Below are 22,500 nucleotides of genomic sequence, written 5' to 3' on the forward strand. Positions count from 1 at the left end.
ATTTTGATTTGGAGGGATTCTGCCGGCTACTGTGTCTGATTATAAACAGCTGAGACTGGGTAGCAGCTGATATGTGGGTCTGGTAACATTTTATTAAATCTCAATCTGACCTAACAGGATGTGAGTGTTTCTGTGACTTCCTGTTCAGCCTGAAGGCTGCTGGAATCAGCTGGAAACTGAGAGAGACTTCTGGGACAGGAAGGGGAATGTTTGGGGCTGCTTCCTGTTGTCAGCCGGCTGCTTCCTGCTGTCAGCCGGCTGCTTCCTGTTTGTCAGCCGGCTGCTTCCTGTTCTGCTCCCACGTTGGTTAAGTTTCCGTTGGTATTGTGTTGGTAAGTGACCAACGTTAGCACACAGCTGCTTCATTGGTCCGTTAACCGTCCTGTTGTCTCAACAGTAATATATAATATAATATAATATAATATAATATAATATAGTATAGTATAATATAATATAATATAATATAATATAATATAATATAATATAATATGTACTATATATAATATATAATATATGATATGTAATATATAATATATAATATGTAATATATGATATGTAATATATAATATGTAATATATAATATATAATATGTAATATATAATATGTAATATATAATATATAATATGTAATATATAATATATGATATGTAATATATAATATGTAATATATGATATGTAATATATAATATATAATATATAATATATAATATGTAATATGTAATATATAATATGTAATATATAATATGGTCGGCTTTTAAATACACTTTTGTCACTTTTTTGAAGTTTCTGTCAATATTTTCTGAGCTTTTTTGATGTTTTTTTTTAACTTTTTCAACATTTTTGTAATTTTTTCCATGTTTTGTCACTTTTATTTCTGCTTTTTTGACATTGTTTCCTGTTTTTCAACGTTCTGTTATCAGCGTGTCTTCACATACTCTAAATACTATAAATGGACCAAACTGGATGACAGTGAGCTGATCATGTGAAGAGCTGCTGTAGGGAACCATCCACGTTAGTTAGTTTGAACATTTGGTTGAAAGAAACCAACATTTCTGATATAGGAACATTTATAAAATGGGTCAACGGGTTAAACAGCTGTTAGCACACAGACAGGCAGACAGACAGACAGGCAGGCAGACAGGTAGCTGAAGCATCATGGGAACAGTTTCCTAAACTCATCCAAGTGTCTGTTTGATTAAAACATCTGTCTGTCTGTCTGTCTGTCTGTCTACCTGTCTCTCTGCTCCTCTATAATGTATGAATGAAGGTGAGTATTACCTGGGGGAACATCTGGGCCAGCCGGCCGTACTCACAGTCAGAATACTTCAGACACTGACGGTACGTCATCCCTCCTATAGACACACACAGCAGTATTATGGGATGGCACACACACACACACACACACACACACAGAGACACACACACATCTATAAAGTGTCCAAAAAAGGTCAAAAAAGCATAAAAAACTCTTAAAATCAGGTGTGTGTTTAAGCGTTCAGGTGTGTGTTGTTACCTCTCTCGCTGAGTGTGAGACAGGCGTCGTCATAGCTACACTCTCGCTGTTTGGAGCAGCTGGCCGTGTAGTCCTTACAGCTGAAACAGCGGATAGCCGATCCTGAAACACACAGCAGACTCAGCACCAAACCCACCAGACTCCATGTAAATAATCAGGACTTTTATCATCGTAAAACACACTTCATTCAAAGTGGACAGAAAATAAATCAAGCTATCAAAAGCCGTCTTAGTTCATCTTTCCACTGTTCCAACAATCACCACTCTGGTTTGGTTGAAATAAACCCTTAATTCACCCATTTACATGTGGAGATATGCTGGCTCTATACACGCTAAAAGTCCTGATTATTTACATGGAGTCTGGTGGAGATATGCTGGCTCTATACACGCTGAAAGTATTGATTATTTACATGGAGTCTGGTAGGTTTGGTGACGGTGATTTCGGGGCTGTATCATGTTAAACTAAAAGGATCTTACTCTTTAACTAAAAGGTCTATCTCTGTAGGGATCCATCCCATAATGTTGTTAGACACTTAGAATAATAATCTGAGTCTGTCAGCGGCAACAACAGAACTTTTAGTGGACGCTGACTGACGGAAACTCCCCAAAAAGTGGACCGAAAGATTGTTGTTCCCATCAGATAGGAACATGGGGACATAGAGTCCAGGTTGTCTTTATAAATATCTCAGCGATAACACAGCGCAGAAATGTGGTTTAAATATTGCCATAATCGGCAGAATCTCCGCTTTTTGCGTCCCTTTTATCGCAAAATCATACGTCACTCATACGGCGAATTAGGAGACAGAGAAGAGAGCATGTGACATCGCCATCTGGCTCTCTGTGTGTAATCGGTGGACTTTAACATTGCAGCTTTTAGACACATTATCTCTGCACACATAGCTCTGAGACAGGATGTAACTACACTACAAGAAAGTTGAGTTTACTCTGAATATTTTGATATAAAAGACATGAGAATCAGATATATGGAAATACCTTAAAAGGTGAATTTAAGAAGATTAAAAAAATCGTATTTTGCATTGAAGATTGGTTGCATGTGTGAATATTTCCTGGAGCAGAATCAGTTAAAATAATTTGGGATGTAAAATGAAAACGTACCGAGTCCGATCAGAGCGGAGCCGAACAGCAGACAAATACCCAGGGAGCACTTCATTTTCACACCAGCCTCACACGCTCATCTGAATCACACAACAAAGAAAGTTCAGACAAACTCCGACAGAGGAAAGTCCAAAAGACGTCCAACTAATGTCTGTCTGACAGAGCAGAGTAGAAATGGTGTGTGTACTCACCAGCAGCAGCAGTAATACTTAAGTTACTGAGACAAGAGGAGACTGTGACAATGTTAGGCCACGCCCCCGATCCATTAGACCACGCCCCTAACCATTAGGTCACACCCTTCGAATGTTAGGTTTAGACAAAAGAGTAGCCTGTTGGGTCAAAAAACTGTTATTAGGGATAAATGTAAAACACGGATAAAAATTAAAATACTGTGATGATATGAGTAAAGTTGGGTTAGTGACAGGGACACACATCTGTAGATTCCTCCATTTTGAGTCTCTTACAACCCCCCAAAGTCTCGGACTAAACGCCTCAAAGTCTCGGACTAAACCCCTCAAAGTCTCGGACTAAACCCCTCAAAGTCTCGCTCTCGACCCCTCAAAGTCTCGGACTAAACCCCTCAAAGTCTCGGTCTCGACTCCTCAAAGTCTCGCTCTAGACCCCTCAAAGTCTCGGTCTGAACCCCTCAAAGTCTCGCTCTAAACCCCTCAAAGTCTCGGACTAAAACCCTCAAAGTCTCGCTCTAATCCCCTCAAAGTCTCGCTCTAATCCCCTCAAAGTCTCGCTCTAATCCCCTCAAAGTCTCGGTCTAAACCCCTCAAAGTCTCAGTCTAGACCCCTCAAAGTCTCACTCTAGACCTCTCAAAGTCTTGTCCTAAACCCCTCAAAGTCTCGTCCTCGACCCCTCAAAGTCTCGCTCCCGACCCCTCAAAGTCTCGCTCTAGACTCCTCAAAGTCTCGGACTAAACCCCTCAAAGTCTCAGTCTCAACCCCTCAAAGTCTCGGTCTCGAACCCCCAAAGTTTCGGTCTAAACCCCTCAAAGTCTCAGACTAAACCCCTCAAAGTCTCGGACTAAACCCCTCAAAGTCTCAGTCTCAACCCCTCAAAGTCTCAGTCTCAACCCCTCAAAGTCTCGGTCTCGAACCCCCAAAGTCTCGGACTAAACCCCTCAAAGTCTCGGACTAAACCCCTCAAAGTCTCGGTCTAAACCCCTCAAAGTCTCGCCCTAAACCCCTCAAAGTCTCGGACTAAACCTCTCAAAGTCTCGGTCTAAACCCCTCAAAGTCTCGGTCTAAACCTCTCAAAGTCTCGGACTAAACCCCTCAAAGTCTCGGTCTAAACCCCTCAAAGTCTCGCCCTAAACCCCTCAAAGTCTCGGACTAAACCCCTCAAAGTCTCGGTCTAAACCCCTCAAAGTCTCGGACTAAACCCCTCAAAGTCAGGTCACCTCGTTAATATTTCCTCGTGTTTATAACTAAATTTGTGTCTCTGGCTCAGCTGGACTCTGTGATGACGATGGCTGGGAGTCTCAGTGTCGCAGCGTTTATCTCAGTGCAGAAGAAGAAGAATAGCCTCAGCGTTTATCTCAGTGCAGAAGAAGAAGAATAGCTTGTGTGTGTTGTCCCACAACGACCCCGAAACAAAGAGCGCTCAGACACAAACAAAAAGCTTTATTCTAAACAGAGACAAAGAAACAAAGAGCTGAGGACACGAGACACAACACAACACCGCCATTCAGACGCCGTCATCACGCCACGCTCATTACACATTCACCCTCAAACAGCCGACACGTAAAAACAACTCAATACACATTCATTTTAAAGGGAAACTGACAGGCTCAGATTATTATTCTAAGTGTGTGACAACATTATGGAAAGGATCCCTACAGAGATAGAAATTACAATCAACAAACCCACCAGACTCCATGTAAATAATCAGGACTTTTATCATCATAAAACACACTTCATTCAAAGTGGACAGAAACTAAATCAAACTATCAAAAGCCATCTTGGTTCATCTTTCCACTGTTCCAACAATCAGCACTCTGGTTTGGTTGAAATAAACCCTTAATTCACCCATTTACATGTGGAGATATGCTGGCTCTCTCCTGATTATTTACATGGAGTCTGGTGGAAATATGCTGGCTCTAACACGCTAAAAGTCCTGATTATTTACATGGAGTCTGGTGGAAATATGCTGGCTCTATACACGCTAAAAGTACTGATTATTTACATGGAGTCTGGTGGAGTTTGGTGATGGTGATTTCGGGGCTGTTTCATGTTAAACTAAAAGGATCTTACTCTTTAACTAAAAGCTCTATCTCTATCCATCCCATAATGTTGTCACACACTTTAGTGGACTCTACCTGCTGCTGAACATTAGTCCTGTAGGGGTACATTACAACTTGTTTGTGACCGAAAACCCCCAAAATTACTGATTATTTTAATGACTGTTACAGTTTGACTCTGTCTCCATCTGCTGGCAGAACCAGGAACTGCAGCCTCCAAATATTTTACTAATATATTATTATTATTATATATTATAATTATCAATGATAGAGTCTCTGACAGGTGTGTGTGTGTGTGTGTGTGTGTGTGTGTGTGTGTGTGTGTGTGTGTGTGTGTGTGTGTGTGTGTGCGCGTGCGTGCGTGTGTGTGTCTGACAGGTGTCTCTGACAGGTGTGATGTGTGAGTGATGTCAGCTCTCTGCTGGCTGCTGATTGGTCCACAGACAGCAGATGATGAAAAATGAGACCTTCATTCATAATTCAGAAGCTGCAGTTTGTCTCTTAACCTCAGACGGACGGACGGTGAGTTAGTGTTAGACTTAATACGCAAAATATGCACACAGTTCTTGTATAATCTTCACACCTTTCTCCCGTAATATTCTCACCTTTATTGTGAAAATACTGGATATATATATATATATATATATATATATATATATATATATATATATATATATTATATTAGTATATTTGTATATGATGATGATGATGATGTAACTTTGTGTTTTCAGACTGGAATTCAACATGGAGTCAAACAGCCTCGGTAAACATGTTATAACATCATTATAGCTGATTATTATTATATATATATAATAATAATCACTTTTTGACTTTGTTTTGGCTTTATTTCCTGAGCCATGACTTCATAATGTCTGTGTGTGTGTGTGTGTGTGTGTGTGTGTGTATGTGTCTGTGTGTGTGTCTCTGTGTGTGTGTGTGTGTGTGTGTGTGTGTGTCTGTGTGTGTGTGTGTGTGTGTGTGTGTGTGTGTGTGTCTCTGTGTGTGTGTGTGTGTCTGTGTGTGTGTCTCTGTGTGTGTGTGTGTGTGTGTCTCTGTGTTTGTGTGTGTGTGTGTGTGTGTGTGTGTGTGTGTCTCTGTGTTTGTGTGTGTGTGTGTGTGTGTGTGTGTCTCTGTGTGTGTGTGTGTGTGTGTGTCTCTGTGTGTGTGTGTGTGTGTGTGTGTGTGTGTGTGTGTGTCTCCAGGAGGTGAGATCTGTCGTTGTGTCTCCAGAGTCTCCGTCAAGCTTCAGTCTCTGCAGAGACTCTGTCACCGTGAGATATTATTATTATTATTATTATTATTATTATTATTATTAATATTAATTATTATTATTATTATAATAATAATTATTATTATTATTATTAGTCTACATTCAGTCTAATAGAGAAGATTTGTAAACTGATAGACTTCATCAGTTGATTCATTTTTTTCATAAATATGTTAAAATATGCAAATGAGGCATTCTCTTTATTAATTACTTTAGAAACATCTTTTTAATAAATAATTAATGTGTGTCTCTCTGTATGTGTGTGTGTGTATGTGTATGTGTGTGTGTGTGTGTGTGTGTGTCTCCAGTGGACGTGGTGTATGTTCGCCACATCACAGCGGCCTTCCTCCCGCAGCAGGAAGTGAGGCTGGACAGACAGGAAGTGAGGCTGGACAGACAGGAAGTGAGCCTGACTCTAAACAGGATGTTCCACAGTGTGTCACAGGAAGTAGAAGGTCATGTGACTGAAGAGGCAGCGGAGGAGACGTGCAGACTGATGTTTACTGTCTACGACCGGTCAGAGTTTTAACATATATATATAGTTTATATAGTTTTATAATATAGATATATCTAGATATATAGAACTAGAGATGTATATATAGAGAGTTTGGCCAACCCCAGTCATGGGCGCCATGTTGGATACCATGGTCAGATGACTACAGTGTGACCCTATGGGGCGGATATGCTAACTTGAAATAAATCAGTTATTTTCACCTTAAAAAGGCATCTACTTGTTATTATCAATGTTTGTCAACATGTAAAAGCTCCTTAGGGAAATATTCCAGTATATATTTACCTTCTATATCGTAAATGGGCCTCTAAAATAGCTCGCCAAAACTCTACTGTCGAAGTTGCTGGCTGGCTCACCAACGTTAGCTAATGTCCGCTAGCATACAGGCTAACTACAGCCAGTTAGCTACGTACAGGCTAACTATAGCCAATTCGCTACGTACAGGCTAACTATAGCCAGTTAGCTACGTACTAGCTACGTACAGGCTAACTATAGCCAGTTAGCTACGTACAGGCTAACTACAGCCAGTTAGCTACGTACAGGCAAACTATAGCCAGTTAGCTACGTACAGGCTAACTACAGCCAGTTAGCTACGTACAGGCTAACTATAGCCAGTTAGCTACGTACGGGCTAACTATAGCCAGTTAGCTATGGGCAGGCTAACTACAGCCAGTTAGCTTTGTGTGTAACGTAACAAACCCCCCCCCCCCCCCCCCATCTCGTAGGAGCGGAGCTTAATATTTCATTCAATAAAATGATGGTACAAAAGGAGCTCTAACGCCACAGGTCTTATATTGACAACGTGGACGCAGATATAAGAAACTCAGAGGGCAGTCTGAATATTTACCTAGCAGGCTAGGCTAACGCTGTTGAGCTAACGTTAGCAAACGTGGACGTAGCGTTAGCTAGCTCTCTAAAGCCGAACAACATCCCGTCCAAGCTGTGTTTCACTTTCCCTCCAATATTATTATAAACATAATAAAGACACCTGGACTCGGTCGAGACCAATTGGCAAGACCAAGTCCAAATACCACCATGACCGGGACAAGTCCAAGTCCAAATACCACTGAGACCAAGACCGAGACAAGACCAAGTCCAAATACCACCATGACCGGGACAAGTCCAAGTCCAAATACCACCCGAGACCAAGACAAGTCCAAGTCCAAATACCACCGAGACCGAGACAAGTCCAAGTCCAAATACCACTGAGACCGAGACGGGTCCAAGTCCAAATACCACCGAGACCGGGACAAGTTCAAGTCCAAATACCACCGAGACCGGGACAAGTCCAAGTCCAAATACCACTGAGACCGGGACAAGTCCAAGTCCAAATACCACTGAGACCGAGACAAGTCCAAGTCCAAATACCACTGAGACCAAGACAAGTCCAAGTCCAAATACCACTGAGACCAAGACCGAGACAAGTCCAAGTCCAAATACCACAAAGACCAAGACCGAGACAAGTCCAAGTCCAAATACCACCGAGACCAAGACAAGTCCAAGTCCAAATACCACTGAGACCGAGACAAGTCCAAGTCCAAATACCACCGAGACAAGTCCAAGTCCAAATACCACTGAGACTGAGACAAGTCCAAGTCCAAATACCACCATGACTGAGACAAGTCCAAGTCCAAATACCACTGAGACCGAGACAAGTCCAAATACCACAGAGACCGAGACAAGTCCAAGTCCAAATACCACCGAGACCGAGACAAGTCCAAGTCCAAATACCACCGAGACCGAGACAAGTCCAAGTCCAAATACCACCGAGACCGAGACAAGTCCAAGTCCAAATACCACCGAGACCGAGACAAGTCCATATACCACCGAGACAAGTCCAAGTCCAAATACCACCGAGACCAAGACCGAGACAAGTCCAAGTCCAAATACCACCGAGACAAGTCCAAGTCCAAATACCACAAAGACCAAGACCGAGACAAGTCCAAGTCCAAATACCACAAAGACCAAGACCGAGACAAGTCCAAGTCCAAATACCACCGAGACCAAGACAAGTCCAAGTCCAAATACCACCGAGACTGGGACAAGTCCAAGTCCAAATACCACTGAGACCGGGACAAGTCCAAGTCCAATTACCACTGAGACCGAGACAAGTCCAAGTCCAATTACCACTGAGACCGAGACAAGTCCAAGTCCAAATACCACTGAGACCAAGACAAGTCCAAGTCCAAATACCACTGAGACCAAGACCGAGACAAGTCCAAGTCCAAATACCACCGAGACCAAGACCGAGACAAGTCCAAGTCCAAATACCACCGAGACAAGTCCAAGTCCAAATACCACAAAGACCAAGACCGAGACAAGTCCAAGTCCAAATACCACAAAGACCAAGACCGAGACAAGTCCAAGTCCAAATACCACCGAGACCAAGACAAGTCCAAGTCCAAATACCACCGAGACTGGGACAAGTCCAAGTCCAAATACCACTGAGACCGGGACAAGTCCAAGTCCAATTACCACTGAGACCGAGACAAGTCCAAGTCCAATTACCACTGAGACCGAGACAAGTCCAAGTCCAAATACCACTGAGACCAAGACAAGTCCAAGTCCAAATACCACTGAGACCAAGACCGAGACAAGTCCAAGTCCAAATATCACCGAGACAAGTCCAAGTCCAAATACCACAAAGACCAAGACCAAGACAAGTCCAAGTCCAAATACCACCGAGACCAAGACAAGTCCAAGTCCAAATACCACTGAGACCGAGACAAGTCCAAGTCCAAATACCACCGAGACAAGTCCAAGTCCAAATACCACTGAGACTGAGACAAGTCCAAGTCCAAATACCACCATGACCGAGACAAGTCCAAGTCCAAATACCACTGAGACCGAGACAAGTCCAAATACCACAGAGACCGAGACAAGTCCAAGTCCAAATACCACCGAGACCGAGACAAGTCCAAGTCCAAATACCACCATGACCGAGACAAGTCCAAGTCCAAATACCACTGAGACCGAGACAAGTCCAAATACCACTGAGACCGAGACAAGTCCAAGTCCAAATACCACCGAGACCGAGACAAGTCCAAGTCCATATACCACCGAGACCGAGACAAGTCCAAGTCCAAATACCAGCGAGACCAAGACCGAGACAAGTCCAAGTCCAAATACCACCGAGACAAGTCCAACTCCAAATACCACAAAGACCAAGACCGAGACAAGTCCAAGTCCAAATACCACCGAGACCAAGACAAGTCCAAGTCCAAATACCACCGAGACCAAGACAAGTCCAAGTCCAAATACCACCGAGACCGGGACAAGTCCAAGTCCAAATACCACTGAGACCGGGACAAGTCCAAGTCCAAACACCACTGAGACCGAGACAAGTCCAAGTCCAAATACCACTGAGACCAAGACAAGTCCAAGTCCAAATACCACTGAGACCAAGACCGAGACAAGTCCAAGTCCAAATACCACCGAGACAAGTCCAAGTCCAAATACCACAAAGACCAAGACCGAGACAAGTCCAAGTCCGAATACCACCGAGACCAAGACAAGTCCAAGTCCAAATACCACTGAGACCGAGACAAGTCCAAGTCCAAATACCACCGAGACAAGTCCAAGTCCAAATACCACCATGACCGAGACAAGTCCAAGTCCAAATACCACTGAGACCGAGACAAGTCCAAATACCACAGAGACCGAGACAGGTCCAAGTCCAAATACCACCGAGACCGAGACAAGTCCAAGTCCAAATACCACCGAGACCGAGACAAGTCCAAGTCCAAATACCACAGAGACCGAGACAAGTCCAAGTCCAAATACCACCGAGACCGAGACAAGTCCAAGTCCATATACCACCGAGACCGAGACAAGTCCAAGTCCAAATACCACCGAGACAAGTCCAAGTCCATATACCACCGAGACCGAGACAAGTCCAAGTCCAAATACCACCGAGACCGAGACAAGTCCAAGTCCAAATACCACAGAGACCGAGACAAGTCCAAGTCCAAATACCACCGAGACCGAGACAAGTCCAAGTCCATATACCACCGAGACCGAGACAAGTCCAAGTCCAAATACCACCGAGACAAGTCCAAGTCCATATACCACCGAGACCGAGACAAGTCCAAGTCCAAATACCACCGAGACAAGTCCAAGTCCATATACCACCGAGACCGAGACAAGTCCAAGTCCAAATACCACTGAGACTGAGACAAGTCCAAGTCCAAATACCACAGAGACCGAGACAAGTCCAAGTCCAAATACCACCGAGACAAGTCCAAGTCCAAATACCACCGAGACCGAGACAAGTCCAAGTCCAAATACCACCGAGACCGAGACAAGTCCAAGTCCATATACCACCGAGACCGAGACAAGTCCAAGTCCAAATACCACCGAGACAAGTCCAAGTCCATATACCACCGAGACCGAGACAAGTCCAAGTCCATATACCACCGAGACTGAGACAAGTCCAAGTCCATATACCACCGAGACCGAGACAAGTCCAAGTCCAAATACCACCGAGACCGAGACAAGTCCAAGTCCATATACCACCGAGACCGAGACAAGTCCAAGTCCATATACCACCGAGACCGAGACAAGTCCAAGTCCAAATACCACCAAGACCGAGACAAGTCCAAGTCCATATACCACCGAGACCGAGACAAGTCCAAGTCCAAATACCACAGAGACCGAGACAAGTCCAAGACCATAGAAAAACTGTCTGGTACTACACCCCTGAAAGTTATCATGCTAGCTATAATAACTTAGTAGTAACCGAGGCAAAGTTATGTATTAATAATATTTGCTAAATTTACTTTCAATTGAGTAGTCATTTGCCCTCCAGTTTGTTGTTTTCACCTCAGCTTCCGTACTTTTCTCCGTTTTGCTTCACAGGGGGACTTGTGAATTCTTTTGCTGCTTCCCGGTCTTTCAATGCAGCCAAACGCACAACAGTTGGGCATTTTTTCTGAGTTTTATGTCATTTTAACAATAATTTACTACATTTTCCACTATTCCCTGCACTATGTCAACGGGAATCAGATGATTGTTGGTATCCAACATGGAGTCCACGAGTCACCTGACGTCCACATGTGACAATAAGTACTTCATTTAAATAGCTTTATAAAACAGACCCTGAACTACATAATGAATAATATAAAATATATGTCTGTCTGTCTGTCTGTCTGCCTCTCTGTCTGTCTGTCTGTGTGTGTGTGTGTGTGTGTGTGTGTGTGTTTCAGGGGTCAGTCTGGTTGTATTTCGGCTGCTTCTCTTCAGACAGCTCTGATTTCTCTCTCAGCTGAAACTCTTCTGCTCAAATACACAGGTGAGACCGTCCCTTCACAATAAGAGTCTGTCTCTCTCTTCCTTCAGAATAAAAGCCTGCTGTGTGTGTGTGTGTGTGTGTGTGTGTGTGTGTGTTTCAGCTCTGCTGGGTGTTGCAGAGGACGGTTCAGGGTCAGTCAGCCGCTCCAGACTCAGATCTCTACTGCAGGACCTCAGCCTGGTAAACACTGCTCACACTACGTTTCCCAGCATGCCCCTCTCCCCCTGCTCTCTCTCTCGCTCGCTCATGCCTGTGTGTGTGTGTCTCTCTGTGTGACTGTGTGTGTGTGTGTGGGTGTGTGTGTGTAGGTACCTGTGGTGGTGCAGGAGGACAGCAGAGTGTTTGGTGGCGTGGAGGCAGCGATGACCTCGTGTTTTAACGAGGTGAGAACGTAGACGATGTCATTTTTTTTATTTTTTGCAAAACTTTACAAACATGTAGTATGGTGTAAAACAATTCGGCATCATACACAAAAATAATAATTTCCAACCAGGGAACATTACAACCTTACTTAATAAAGTAAAAAAAATAGAATAAATAATAATAATAATAATAATAAAAAAATTGAAATATATATATAATTTAAAAAAGGGCATTTAATACATAATTTAAATATTTTTTAATATAAGTAATAAGTAAATACATTTAAAAAAATACATAAAATATAATACAAAGGCACTATGAAAAGGAATGAAGGCTATATAATCACATTTCCTTAAAAACTCTTGCAGTAGATCAGCTATATAAATAGTTTTCTTATTATTAATAGTTTAAATAGACTCAAAAAGAAATTCAGCTCTGAAGTGAGTAAAAGCTGGCCGAGATTTAGAAAATGTTGCTTTAAGGATATGAAATTTCCCTCGTAGAATTAATAAGTTGACGGTTCTATGTATTTTGTGATTATCGTAATTAAGAATAACATATTTTGCTTCCTAATTTAATTTCATGGTTCTTTTGAATATTTAAATAATTTTAAATATTTTTCCAGAATTCTACAGAATACCGACACTCCCAAAATATATATATATATTTTTATTTTTTTGTATTTTGGGCTTAAAATTCTGTCCTTGTCGTTCCTTTAGATCTTTAGAGGTATTCATAGTCTTCACTAGTAGCTATATCACACATACCAGTTTCCTCACAGTCCTCCACATAGACGATGTAATTGGTGGTCGTCACGGCGACGCTCTGACCTGTGCTGTACTTCCAGGTGGCGACGGCGACGGCGAGCGTGGGACACGTGATGTCGTGGCTGCAGAGCGAGCCGCGCCTGTTGCTGTGGTTACCGGCTCTTTACCGCCTGTCCGTCAGTCAGAACGTCCAGCACACCGTCCGCTGCCACGCCTGCAAGACCCGACCAATCACAGGCCTCCGGTGAGACCCTTCTACAGTTCAACCAATCAGCATCTTCAGAAAGTAATTAGAAAGTTGAACAAGGTGTGTGTGTCTCTCTCTGTGTGTGTGTGTGTGTGTGTCTCTGTGTGTGTGTGTGTGTGTGTGTGTGTGTTTGTCTCTGTGTGTGTGTGTGTGTGTTTGTCTCTGTGTGTGTGTGTGTGTGTATGTGTGTGTGTGTGTGTGTGTTTGTCTCTGTGTGTGTGTGTGTGTGTTTGTCTCTGTGTGTGTGTGTGTGTGTGTGTGTCTGTGTGTGTGTGTGTAGGTACCGCTGTGTGAGGTGTGTGAACATCCAGCTGTGTCAGAGCTGCTTTCTGACCGACAAACACAAAACTCACCATCCTGTTAAAGAGCTCCACACACAGGTACCTGTCTGTCTCTCTCTCTGTCTGTCTGTCTGTGTGTCTGTTCCTTCACAATAAGAGTCTGAATAACAGGTTTCTGTTGCCAGCCGACCTGGAGAGAGTCTCTGTCCTCGTTTGTGCACACCGCTCGTCACCGCCTGTTGCCCCGGCGATCCAGGAAGAGGGCGGAGCCAGCGGAGCCTCAGGACAGGTGAGTCAGGTGATCAAACATCACCCCCTTTGGTTTTGTCTCATACAAACTTTATTGAAAGTAAAGTCCTTCACAAACAACAGAAATCCTCTGTCTCAGTGCTCCGCCCCCCTCTGGCAGAGATGTTTCCCATGATGCAACACTGCGAGATGTTTCCCATGATGCATCGCTGCGACCGGCGTCCTGTTCATCCAAAGCTCTGCAGACGGATGACGTGACGCCACCGCAGGTAATAATTATATTAATATAATATATTATTATTATTATTATATAATTAATCACCAAGCCGTCCAATCATATCTCACTAATTAATAATGTCTGTCTGCCTGTCTGTCTGTCTGTCTGCCTCTCTCTCTCTCTGTCTGTCTGTCTCTCTCTCTCTCTGTCTGTTTGTCTCTCTGTCTGTCTGTCTGTCTGTCTGTCTATCTCTCTCTGTCTGTCTGTCTGTCTGTCTGTTGTTTAGATGAAGGCGTCTGTTCTGATGACTGAAGTCAGAAACCTGCAGAGAGACAGATGGTGAGACACTTTTCTTCTTCTAGAGAGAGAGACAGGCAGACAGACAGAGAGACAGACAGGCAGTAGAGAAAGAAGATAAACTGACTCCAGCGTTCTTCTTCGTTGGTGTGTCTCCAGGCTGATGGAGCAGCAGCTGCAGGCGTTTCGGCTCACCGTCCAATCAGAGCAGGGCATCCTGGAGGACAGGTGCTCGGACATGGAGGTTACCATGGAAACGCTGAGAGAGCACAACCTCCGTCTGCAGAGAACCCTCTCTCAGGTAAACACACAGAGAACTCCCCACCAGACTCCATGTAAATAATCAGGACTTTTATCATCGTAAAACACACTTCATTCAAAGTGGACAGAAACTAAATCAAACTACCAAAAGCCGTCTTGGTTCATCTTTCCACTGTTCCAACAATCACCACTCTGGTTTGGTTGAAATAAACCCTTAATTCACCCATTTACATGTGGAAATATGCTGGCTCTATACACGCTAAAAGTCCTGATTATTTACATGGAGTCTGGTGGAGATATGCTGGCTCTATACACGCTAAAAGTCCTGATTATTTACATGGAGTCTGGTGGAAATATGCTGGCTCTAGACACGCTAAAAGTCCTGATTATTTACATGGAGTCTGGTGGAGAAATGCTGGCTCTATACACTCTAAAATTCCTGATTATTTACATGGAGTCTGGTGGAGATATGCTGGCTCTATACACGCTAAAAGTCCTGATTATTTACATGGAGTCTGGTGGAAATATGCTGGCTCTATACACGCTAAAAGTACTGATTATTTACATGGAGTCTGGTGTAGTTTGGTGATGGGGATTTCAGGGCTGTTTCATGTTAAACTAAAAGGATCTTACTCTTAGTAGTTTTTAGAGACCAACTACACTAACATATAAACAAGTGAAATGCACCTTGGGAGATGTAGTTGAGTGGTCTCCTTGAGTGTTTTCATGACGTTTCTCTGTCTGTCTGCAGGCTCTGAACAAGATGGAGGCTCAACATCACGCCGACAACACGCTACAGAGCGCCAACACGGTAACCACGGTAACCACGGCGGCCACGGAGAGAGAAACCTTCACGCCAACTTCAGACTCCGAGAGAAACCCAGAAGAAGAGGAAGAGTTCCTGAAGACGGAGGACGAGTGGAGCGAGGAAGAACTACAAACTCCCTCTCCCACAATGCACCGGGACACGTCTCCGTCACATGACTCCCACTGTGGAGAGGAAGAGGGGGCGGAACTACAGAGGGAGGGGGCGGAGCCACATAGAGAGGGAGCGGAGCTACAGGAAGAAGAGGACAGCTGCTGTGTGTGTGAAGCAGAGGATTGTGGGACGTGGAGTCCTGAGGAGCTGCTGCAGGAGACCATGGAGAGACTGAAGACAGAGCTGCAGACAGACAGGAGGACAGAGAGACAGACAGGTGAGACACAGACAGACAAAGAGACAGACAGGTGAGACACAGACAGACAGACAGGAGGACAGTGAGACACAGACAGGTGAGACACAGACAGACAAACAGGAGGACAGACAGGTGAGACACAGACAGACAGAGAGACAGACAGGTGAGACACAGACAGACAGAGAGACAGACAGAGAGAGAGAGACAGACAGGTGAGACACAGACAGACAGAGAGACAGACAGAGAGAGAGAGAGACAGACAGACAGAGACACAGACAGACAGACAGGTGAGACACAGACAGGAGGATAGAGACAGACAGGTGAGACACAGACAGACAGGAGGACAGACAGAGAGAGACAGACAGACAGACAGAGAGAGACAGACAGACAGAGAGACAGACAGACAGACAGACAGACTAACTAACGTACCTGGTGTAAATCTCTTCCTGTCCAGGTGAGAGGAAGGGGGCGGAGCTTCTGCAGGCGGCCAATCAGGTGGGAGACTCTCTTCACTGGCTGGTGGTCGCCGTGACAACAGACACACAGTTTGGGTTATAAAAAGAGTTTATTGATATTTAAATTCAGCCTGTAGAATAATGTTATAACACAGATATAGAACTATATCTGTGATATCTGAGGTCATAACTGTTATAATAAAATAACTTCATCAGATCATCTCAGATGCTTCTTCTGTTCCACATTATGAGACTGAAAATAAAATAATAAAATAGTTACAAAATCCTAAATCTCACACGTAGAAATCACCCAAAAATATTTGAATTAAAAAAAAAATTTTCATAAAAAAATTAAATAATAATACAAAAAAAGATTTGAAAAAACTTTAATTCAAATTTAAATAATTTCATCCAAAATAATTACGTAAAATAGTTTTTAATTAAAAGTTCAACTTAAAGTTTTCTGCACATCAACAGCTGGAACGTCCCGACTTCTCTGAGACAAGTGAACGCATCATCCAACAGGTGGTGTGTTCAGGGACTGCCAGAGAGGGGGCAGGTGGTGTGTGTGTGTGTGTGTGTCTCTCTGTGTATCTGTGTGTGTGTCTCTCTGTCTCTCTGTGTGTATCTGTGTATGTGTGTGTGTGTCTCTCTGTGTGTGTCTCTCAGTGTGTGTGTGTGTGTGTGTGTCTCTCTGTGTGTGTGTGTGTGTCTCTCTGTCTCTCTGTGTGTGTGTGTGTGTGTGTGTGTGTGTGTGTGTCTCTCTGTCTCTGTGTGTGTGTGTGTGTGTGTGTCTGTGTGTCTCTCAGTGTGTGTGTGTGTGTGTGTGTGTGTGTGTGTGTGTGTGTAAAAAATACTCCAGTAAAGTACAAGTACCTCAACATTTGGAGTACTGAGTAAATGTACTTAGTTACATTCAGCGCTGCCTGCCTCAGCTGTAATCATGTCCAACCCCCTAGCAACCTGCTAGCTCCGCCCCCTGCGGCTCCGCAGGCCTTCCCTCCTCGGCTGATTGGGCGCCGCCTGAGTGCAAGTTCTTCTCTTGGCGGGCTGTGGGCGTGTCCTGTCCCCCCCCCCTCCCCTCCCCCGCTCTGACCTGCCTCTGGCCGCAGGGGGCGGGGCCTGGGACGCTCGGCCCCGCCTCCTCGCCACTTCCTGTTTGTCCGAGTCTCTACTGAGCGCTCTCAGAGCGAACCCTTTAACCCTGGAGGAGCGTGCTGTGTCGGCGTTCAGGTCCGGGCTCAGACTCCGGAACAGCTGACGGACGCAGGGTGGCGTGCGGCTGGGGGCGGAGCCTGGCGAGCGGCTGGGGGCGGAGCCTGGCGAGCGGCTGGGGGCGGAGCCTCTGGGGGCGTTGCTCAGGATGCGGTTGCTGCCGGGCTCGTAGAAGCTGACAGGAAGCCGTTTGTACGTGACCTTTGACCCCCGGCGCTGCAGCGGGCGCGTCTTCTTCCTGCAGCGTCTGTGGGCAGAGCCTGGCGGCGTGTCGGCGGCGGGGGCGGGGCCTGAGGGCGAGCAGAGCAGGAAGAGCAGCTGGCTGCGCGGCTGCAGCGGCGTGATGATGCCGCGGTACGATGCGGGCAGAGAGCGCCACGGTCGCGCCACCGGAGTCCGCTCGGCTGACGCCTGATTGGCTGCAGGGACGCTTGGGGGCGGGGCTTCAGACGCTGGCTCACGGACCGCCGGGACGACCAATCGCAGCGTCTGAGTGCTGCGGCTGACTTTGACAACCTGACGGAACAAGACAGGAACGTTAACGTTTCTTTCAGGTATTTTACTTTGAAATGTTGGACTTTTACTTTGAAATGTTGGACTTTTACTTTGAAATGTTGGACTTTTACTTTGAAATGTTGGACTTTTTCAGGTGACTGAACTTTCTCTTAAGGTCTTTGCACACCGCTCACCTGACACCTGGACGCCACTCTGAAGCCCCGCCTCCTTCTCTTCCTGAAGCATGTCGAGACATCGTCATCATCACCGTCCAATAAGGGAAGGATGCCGCTGTCTGGCTCCGCCTCCTTCCTGTTGTGGCTCCTCCGGCCGTACCTACAAAATAAAAGTCCAGTTACATGTGAGTCTCTGTGTGTGTGTGTGTGTGTGTGTGTGTGTGTGTAACCAGTCCAGGTGAGTGTGTGTTACCTGGCCAGGTGTGTGTGTGTGTGTGTGTGTGTAACCAGTCCAGGTGAGTGTGTGTTACCTGGCAAGGTGTGTGTGTGTGTGTGTGTGTATATATAACCAGTCCAGGTGAGTGTGTGTTACCTGGCCAGGTGTGTGTGTGTGTGTGTATGTGTGTGTAACCAGTCCAGGTGAGTGTGTGTTACCTGGCCAGGTGTGTGTGTGTGTGTGTGTGTGTGTGTGTGTGTGTAACCAGTCCAGGTGAGTGTGTGTTACCTGGCCAGGTGTGTGTGTGTAACCAGTCCAGGTGAGTGTGTGTTACCTGGCCAGGTGTGTGTGTGTGTAACCAGTCCAGGTGAGTGTGTGTTACCTGGCCAGGTGTGTGTGTGTGTGTGTGTGTGTGTGTGTGTGTGTGTGTGTGTGTGTGTGTGTGTAACCAGTCCAGGTGAGTGTGTGTTACCTGGCCAGGTGTGTGTGTGTTATCTGGCCAGGTGTGTGTGTGTGTGTGTGTGTGTGTGTGTGTGTGTAACTAGTCCAGGTGAGTGTGTGTTACCTGGCCAGGTGTGTGTGTGTGTGTGTGTGTGTGTGTGTGTGTGTAACCAGTCCAGGTCAGTGTGTGTTACCTGGCAAGGTGTGTGTGTGTGTGTGTGTGTATATATAACCAGTCCAGGTGAGTGTGTGTTACCTGGCCAGGTGTGTGTGTGTGTGTGTATATAACCAGTCCAGGTGAGTGTGTGTAACCAGTCCAGGTGAGTGTGTGTAACCAGTCCAGGTGAGTGTGTGTTACCTGGCCAGGTGTGTGTGTGTGTGTGTGTGTTCGTGTGTGTGTGTGTGTGTGTGTGTGTGTGTGTGTGTGTGTGTGTGTGTGTGTGTGTGTAACCAGTCCAGGTGAGTGTGTGTTACCTGGCCAGGTGTGTGTGTGTGTGTGTAACCAGTCCAGGTGAGTGTGTGTTACCTGGCCAGGTGTGTGTGTGTGTGTGTGTGTGTGTGTGTGTGTAACCAGTCCAGGTGAGTGTGTGTTACCTGGCCAGGTGTGTGTGTGTGTGTGTGTGTGTATATAACCAGTCCAGGTGAGTGTGTGTTACCTGGCCAGGTGTGTGTGTGTGTGTGTGTGTGTGTGTGTGTAACCAGTCCAGGTGAGTGTGTGTTACCTGGCCAGGTGTGTGTGTGTGTGTGTGTGTGTGTGTGTGTAACCAGTCCAGGTGAGTGTGTGTTACCTGGCCAGGTGTGTGTGTGTGTGTGTGTTGAGTGTGTGTTACCTGGCCAGGTGTGTGTGTGTGTGTGTGTGTGTATATAACCAGTCCAGGTGAGTGTGTGTTACCTGGCCAGGTGTGTGTGTGTGTGTGTGTAACCAGTCCAGGTGAGTGTGTGTTACCTGGCCAGGTGTGTGTGTGTGTGTGTGTGTGTGTGTGTGTAACCAGTCCAGGTGAGTGTGTGTTACCTGGCCAGGTGTGTGTGTGTGTGTGTGTGTGTGTATATAACCAGTCCAGGTGAGTGTGTGTTACCTGGCCAGGGACTCTGAGGTGAAGTAGCAGAGGAATCTCCCCCGTCTGAACTGTTGGACCAGTTTCTCCACCTTCTCCTCGTCCTCCTGTTCTATCTGCAGCCAGCTCTTTCCCCTGAAGGATTCTGGGAAATGTTCCGGTGCCGGTAGGACCTCGTCTATCGGCAGCGCCAGGAAGCTGTCTGTGGCTCCGCCCCCTGCTGGCTGCTCGCCATGGAGGGTGGAGTCAAGCCGGTAGGAGTAGACCGGGTCCTCCAGCTGCACCTGGGCCTCCATCAGACGCATCAGGCTCCGCCCCTCTGTCTGGTTCACCTGGACAGGTGAGTCACCACACACCTGGACACACACACACAACCTCTCATCTCTGTGTCTGTGTGTGTGTGTGTGTCTCTGTGTGTGTGTGTGTGTGTGTGTGTGTGTGTGTCTCTGTGTGTGTGTCTCTGTGTGTGTGTGTGTGTGTGTGTGTCTCTGTGTCTGTGTGTGTGTGTGTGTGTGTGTCTTACGTCTCTTGGTTATTGAATGCATTAACTGTCCTGACTGTGAACGCACCGTGAAGCGACTCCCAGGTTACCTGTACAGGTGAGTCCCAGTTGTCGCTCTGTGTTTCCATGGAGACAGGAAGGCTGAAGTGGAAGCTGTCCGTCTCCTCGCCATGGCAGCGAGGGGATGTGTCGCCATGGCAACACATCTGGATCACCTAATGGTCAACACAGACCAGTTAGAACTAGAACTCATAGGTGTGATTGGCAAAGGACAAAAAAGCAGGAAAATATAACCATTAATATGACTTCCATAGACCATCGTATGCCCCCCCCCCCCCCACTGGGAACCATCAGTTTCACCTCTGACCCCAAAGTCAACGTTAGCTGTCAACCTCCCGACTAACGGTTACCGCTAGCTAGCTAGTGATCTAGCGAGGATTAGCCCTTCAGACCACAGTGGACTTCAGTGGAGTCTCCATCCAAACTCCCGACTGGACCTTCGTCTGCCACGACTGCCGGACTCTTTGAAATACACGTACTCCCCGTCTCCGCCGATCACTTGGTAGCGTTGGTCAGCTGTCAGCTTACGCCAGCTAGCTCCTGTTAGCTTCCACCGACTGACGCTCGCCCAGCACATCTGTTCACTGTAGAGCTCTTTCAGCCATGTTTCCCCGCTCAACACTAAAGCCTGGTTCACACGGGACGATTTTAAAATTGTCGGCCGATTCTCCAGTCCTGAGAGACTCCACACACGGTGATATAAGATCACGGTCTACCAGCTTTGGTCGTACAGCGTGTGGTGCAACACATCACACACGACCGATCTGACTCCCGAGCATTCCCAGGTCAGACGGGAAATCTCGCAAAATCCCTCGAGATCAAACGTGACTTCAGAGTAAATAATCATGGCGGACGAAGAGGACGCAGTGGCGATAGTTTGTAGTTGGTTTGTAGCGATGGTCAAAGAAGTGGAGACAACGCGAGCATGGACTATACTTGCTCTACTTATCTCCGACGTCCACCGGACTTTCTGGAGCGCCGTGCCGCCGCCTGTTTTGATGTTGTTTCCCGGTGCTTTCCTCGCCGCCTCGTCACCTCTCTTTCTGATTGGCTACACGCCACAGTCCACAGGCTGCGTGCTCGTTTGTCCCCGGGGGACACCACACACCAGGAGGAATCGGGCCAAAACAATCCAACATGTTGGATATCCCCGATTTGAGATGGGAGCGGTCCCGACGTCCTTCAGAGCAGACGAGAGCAGTCTTAACACACCACACACGGCAGGAACATCTGATCAGATTATTTTACCATAATCAGAGCATCCTTAAGATGGTCTGAAGGGGGGAATCAGGCTAAAATCAGCCTCATTATCCTGCCGTGGGAACCTCTCTGCACTGCCCAAAATGGTGCTCCTAAAATATTCCTCACTGCAACTTCTCAACGTCATCTGCTACGTCCCTTCAGCTTGCACTGCCAACATGTTGTCGGCTTCAGCTAAGCAGATAGTTCGCCCCACACCTCCTAAATTCTTCTTCAGATAACCTTCCCAGCGACTGCAGGCTCTCTGCAGTCGCAGACAGAGGCACAAAGAACCTTGACAGCAGTGACCGGTCCTTATGTTTACCAACACCCCGACCCCCCCCCAGAACCAGAACCAGAACCAGAACTAGAACCAGAGAAAAGTTTACACGTAACAGACGAACCTCCTCGATGGTCCGGTCCAGAGAGTCACTGTGGTCCGACGAGAACGCCTCCTCCTTCTGGACCTTCCTCCTCTGCTTCTGCCAGACTAGCCAGGGGAACCGGGGACCAGGGTCTGAGGGGGACCGGTAGGAAGGGTCTCGAGAGGGACCAGGGTCTGGAGAGGGGCCAGGGACTGAGGGGCCAGGGTCTGTGGGGAACCGGGGAGAAGGGTCTGGAGAGGGACCAGGGACTGGAGAGGGACCAGGGACTGGAGAGGGACCAGGGACTGTGCGGAACCGGTAGGACGGTTCTGGAGAGGGACCAGGGTCTGGAGAGGGACCAGGGACTGAGGGGCCAGGGACTGAGGGACCAGGGACCGTGCGGAACCGGTAGGAAGGGACTGGAGAGGGACCAGGGTCTGGAGAGGGACCAGGGACTGGAGAGGGACCAGGGTCTGGAT

General features: G+C 46.5%; 3 protein-coding genes and 1 long non-coding RNA gene across 5 annotated transcripts in view; 1 reads left to right on the plus strand and 3 right to left on the minus strand.

Annotated features, from left to right (window-relative positions):
• The window catches only part of LOC116055617 (CD59 glycoprotein), a 5,451-nt gene extending 2,577 nt beyond the window's left edge, over positions 1 to 2,874 (minus strand). For both annotated transcript variants that reach the window (XM_035998396.1, XM_031307648.2), the window contains exons 1-3: positions 2,628 to 2,874; positions 1,513 to 1,614; positions 1,278 to 1,351 (exon numbers count right to left, since the gene is read on the minus strand). In XM_035998396.1, coding sequence (XP_035854289.1) covers positions 1,278 to 1,351; positions 1,513 to 1,614; positions 2,628 to 2,682 — 231 coding nt within the window. In that variant the 5' untranslated portion in view covers positions 2,683 to 2,874. The remainder of the gene's footprint in view (positions 1 to 1,277; positions 1,352 to 1,512; positions 1,615 to 2,627) is intronic.
• The window catches only part of LOC118494428, a 16,901-nt gene extending 3,186 nt beyond the window's left edge, over positions 1 to 13,715 (minus strand). Inside the window, exons 1-2 of the long non-coding RNA XR_004896556.1 lie at positions 13,706 to 13,715; positions 13,326 to 13,329 (exon numbers count right to left, since the gene is read on the minus strand). This is a non-coding gene — a long non-coding RNA (uncharacterized LOC118494428). The remainder of the gene's footprint in view (positions 1 to 13,325; positions 13,330 to 13,705) is intronic.
• Positions 1 to 16,726, plus strand: part of dytn (dystrotelin) — a 21,828-nt gene extending 5,102 nt beyond the window's left edge. The window contains exons 3-17 of the mRNA XM_031307636.2: positions 5,268 to 5,398; positions 5,608 to 5,639; positions 6,079 to 6,147; positions 6,452 to 6,659; positions 11,859 to 11,944; positions 12,045 to 12,124; positions 12,253 to 12,327; positions 13,155 to 13,318; positions 13,602 to 13,701; positions 13,788 to 13,891; positions 14,012 to 14,120; positions 14,355 to 14,407; positions 14,525 to 14,666; positions 15,378 to 15,822; positions 16,256 to 16,726. Of these exons, the coding sequence (XP_031163496.1) occupies positions 5,621 to 5,639; positions 6,079 to 6,147; positions 6,452 to 6,659; positions 11,859 to 11,944; positions 12,045 to 12,124; positions 12,253 to 12,327; positions 13,155 to 13,318; positions 13,602 to 13,701; positions 13,788 to 13,891; positions 14,012 to 14,120; positions 14,355 to 14,407; positions 14,525 to 14,666; positions 15,378 to 15,822; positions 16,256 to 16,359 (1,758 nt within the window). The 5' untranslated portion in view covers positions 5,268 to 5,398; positions 5,608 to 5,620 and the 3' untranslated portion in view covers positions 16,360 to 16,726. The remainder of the gene's footprint in view (positions 1 to 5,267; positions 5,399 to 5,607; positions 5,640 to 6,078; positions 6,148 to 6,451; positions 6,660 to 11,858; positions 11,945 to 12,044; positions 12,125 to 12,252; positions 12,328 to 13,154; positions 13,319 to 13,601; positions 13,702 to 13,787; positions 13,892 to 14,011; positions 14,121 to 14,354; positions 14,408 to 14,524; positions 14,667 to 15,377; positions 15,823 to 16,255) is intronic.
• A 441-nt stretch (positions 16,727 to 17,167) lies between these two features.
• zdbf2 (zinc finger, DBF-type containing 2) overlaps positions 17,168 to 22,500 on the minus strand; it is a 9,290-nt gene continuing 3,957 nt past the window's right edge. Inside the window, exons 8-12 of the mRNA XM_031307632.2 lie at positions 22,061 to 22,494; positions 20,447 to 20,572; positions 19,877 to 20,211; positions 18,161 to 18,302; positions 17,168 to 17,987 (exon numbers count right to left, since the gene is read on the minus strand). Of these exons, the coding sequence (XP_031163492.2) occupies positions 17,223 to 17,987; positions 18,161 to 18,302; positions 19,877 to 20,211; positions 20,447 to 20,572; positions 22,061 to 22,494 (1,802 nt within the window). The 3' untranslated portion in view covers positions 17,168 to 17,222. The remainder of the gene's footprint in view (positions 17,988 to 18,160; positions 18,303 to 19,876; positions 20,212 to 20,446; positions 20,573 to 22,060; positions 22,495 to 22,500) is intronic.

Source organism: Sander lucioperca, chromosome 24, assembly GCF_008315115.2.
Source record: "Sander lucioperca isolate FBNREF2018 chromosome 24, SLUC_FBN_1.2, whole genome shotgun sequence".
Lineage (NCBI taxonomy): Eukaryota > Metazoa > Chordata > Actinopteri > Perciformes > Percidae > Sander > Sander lucioperca.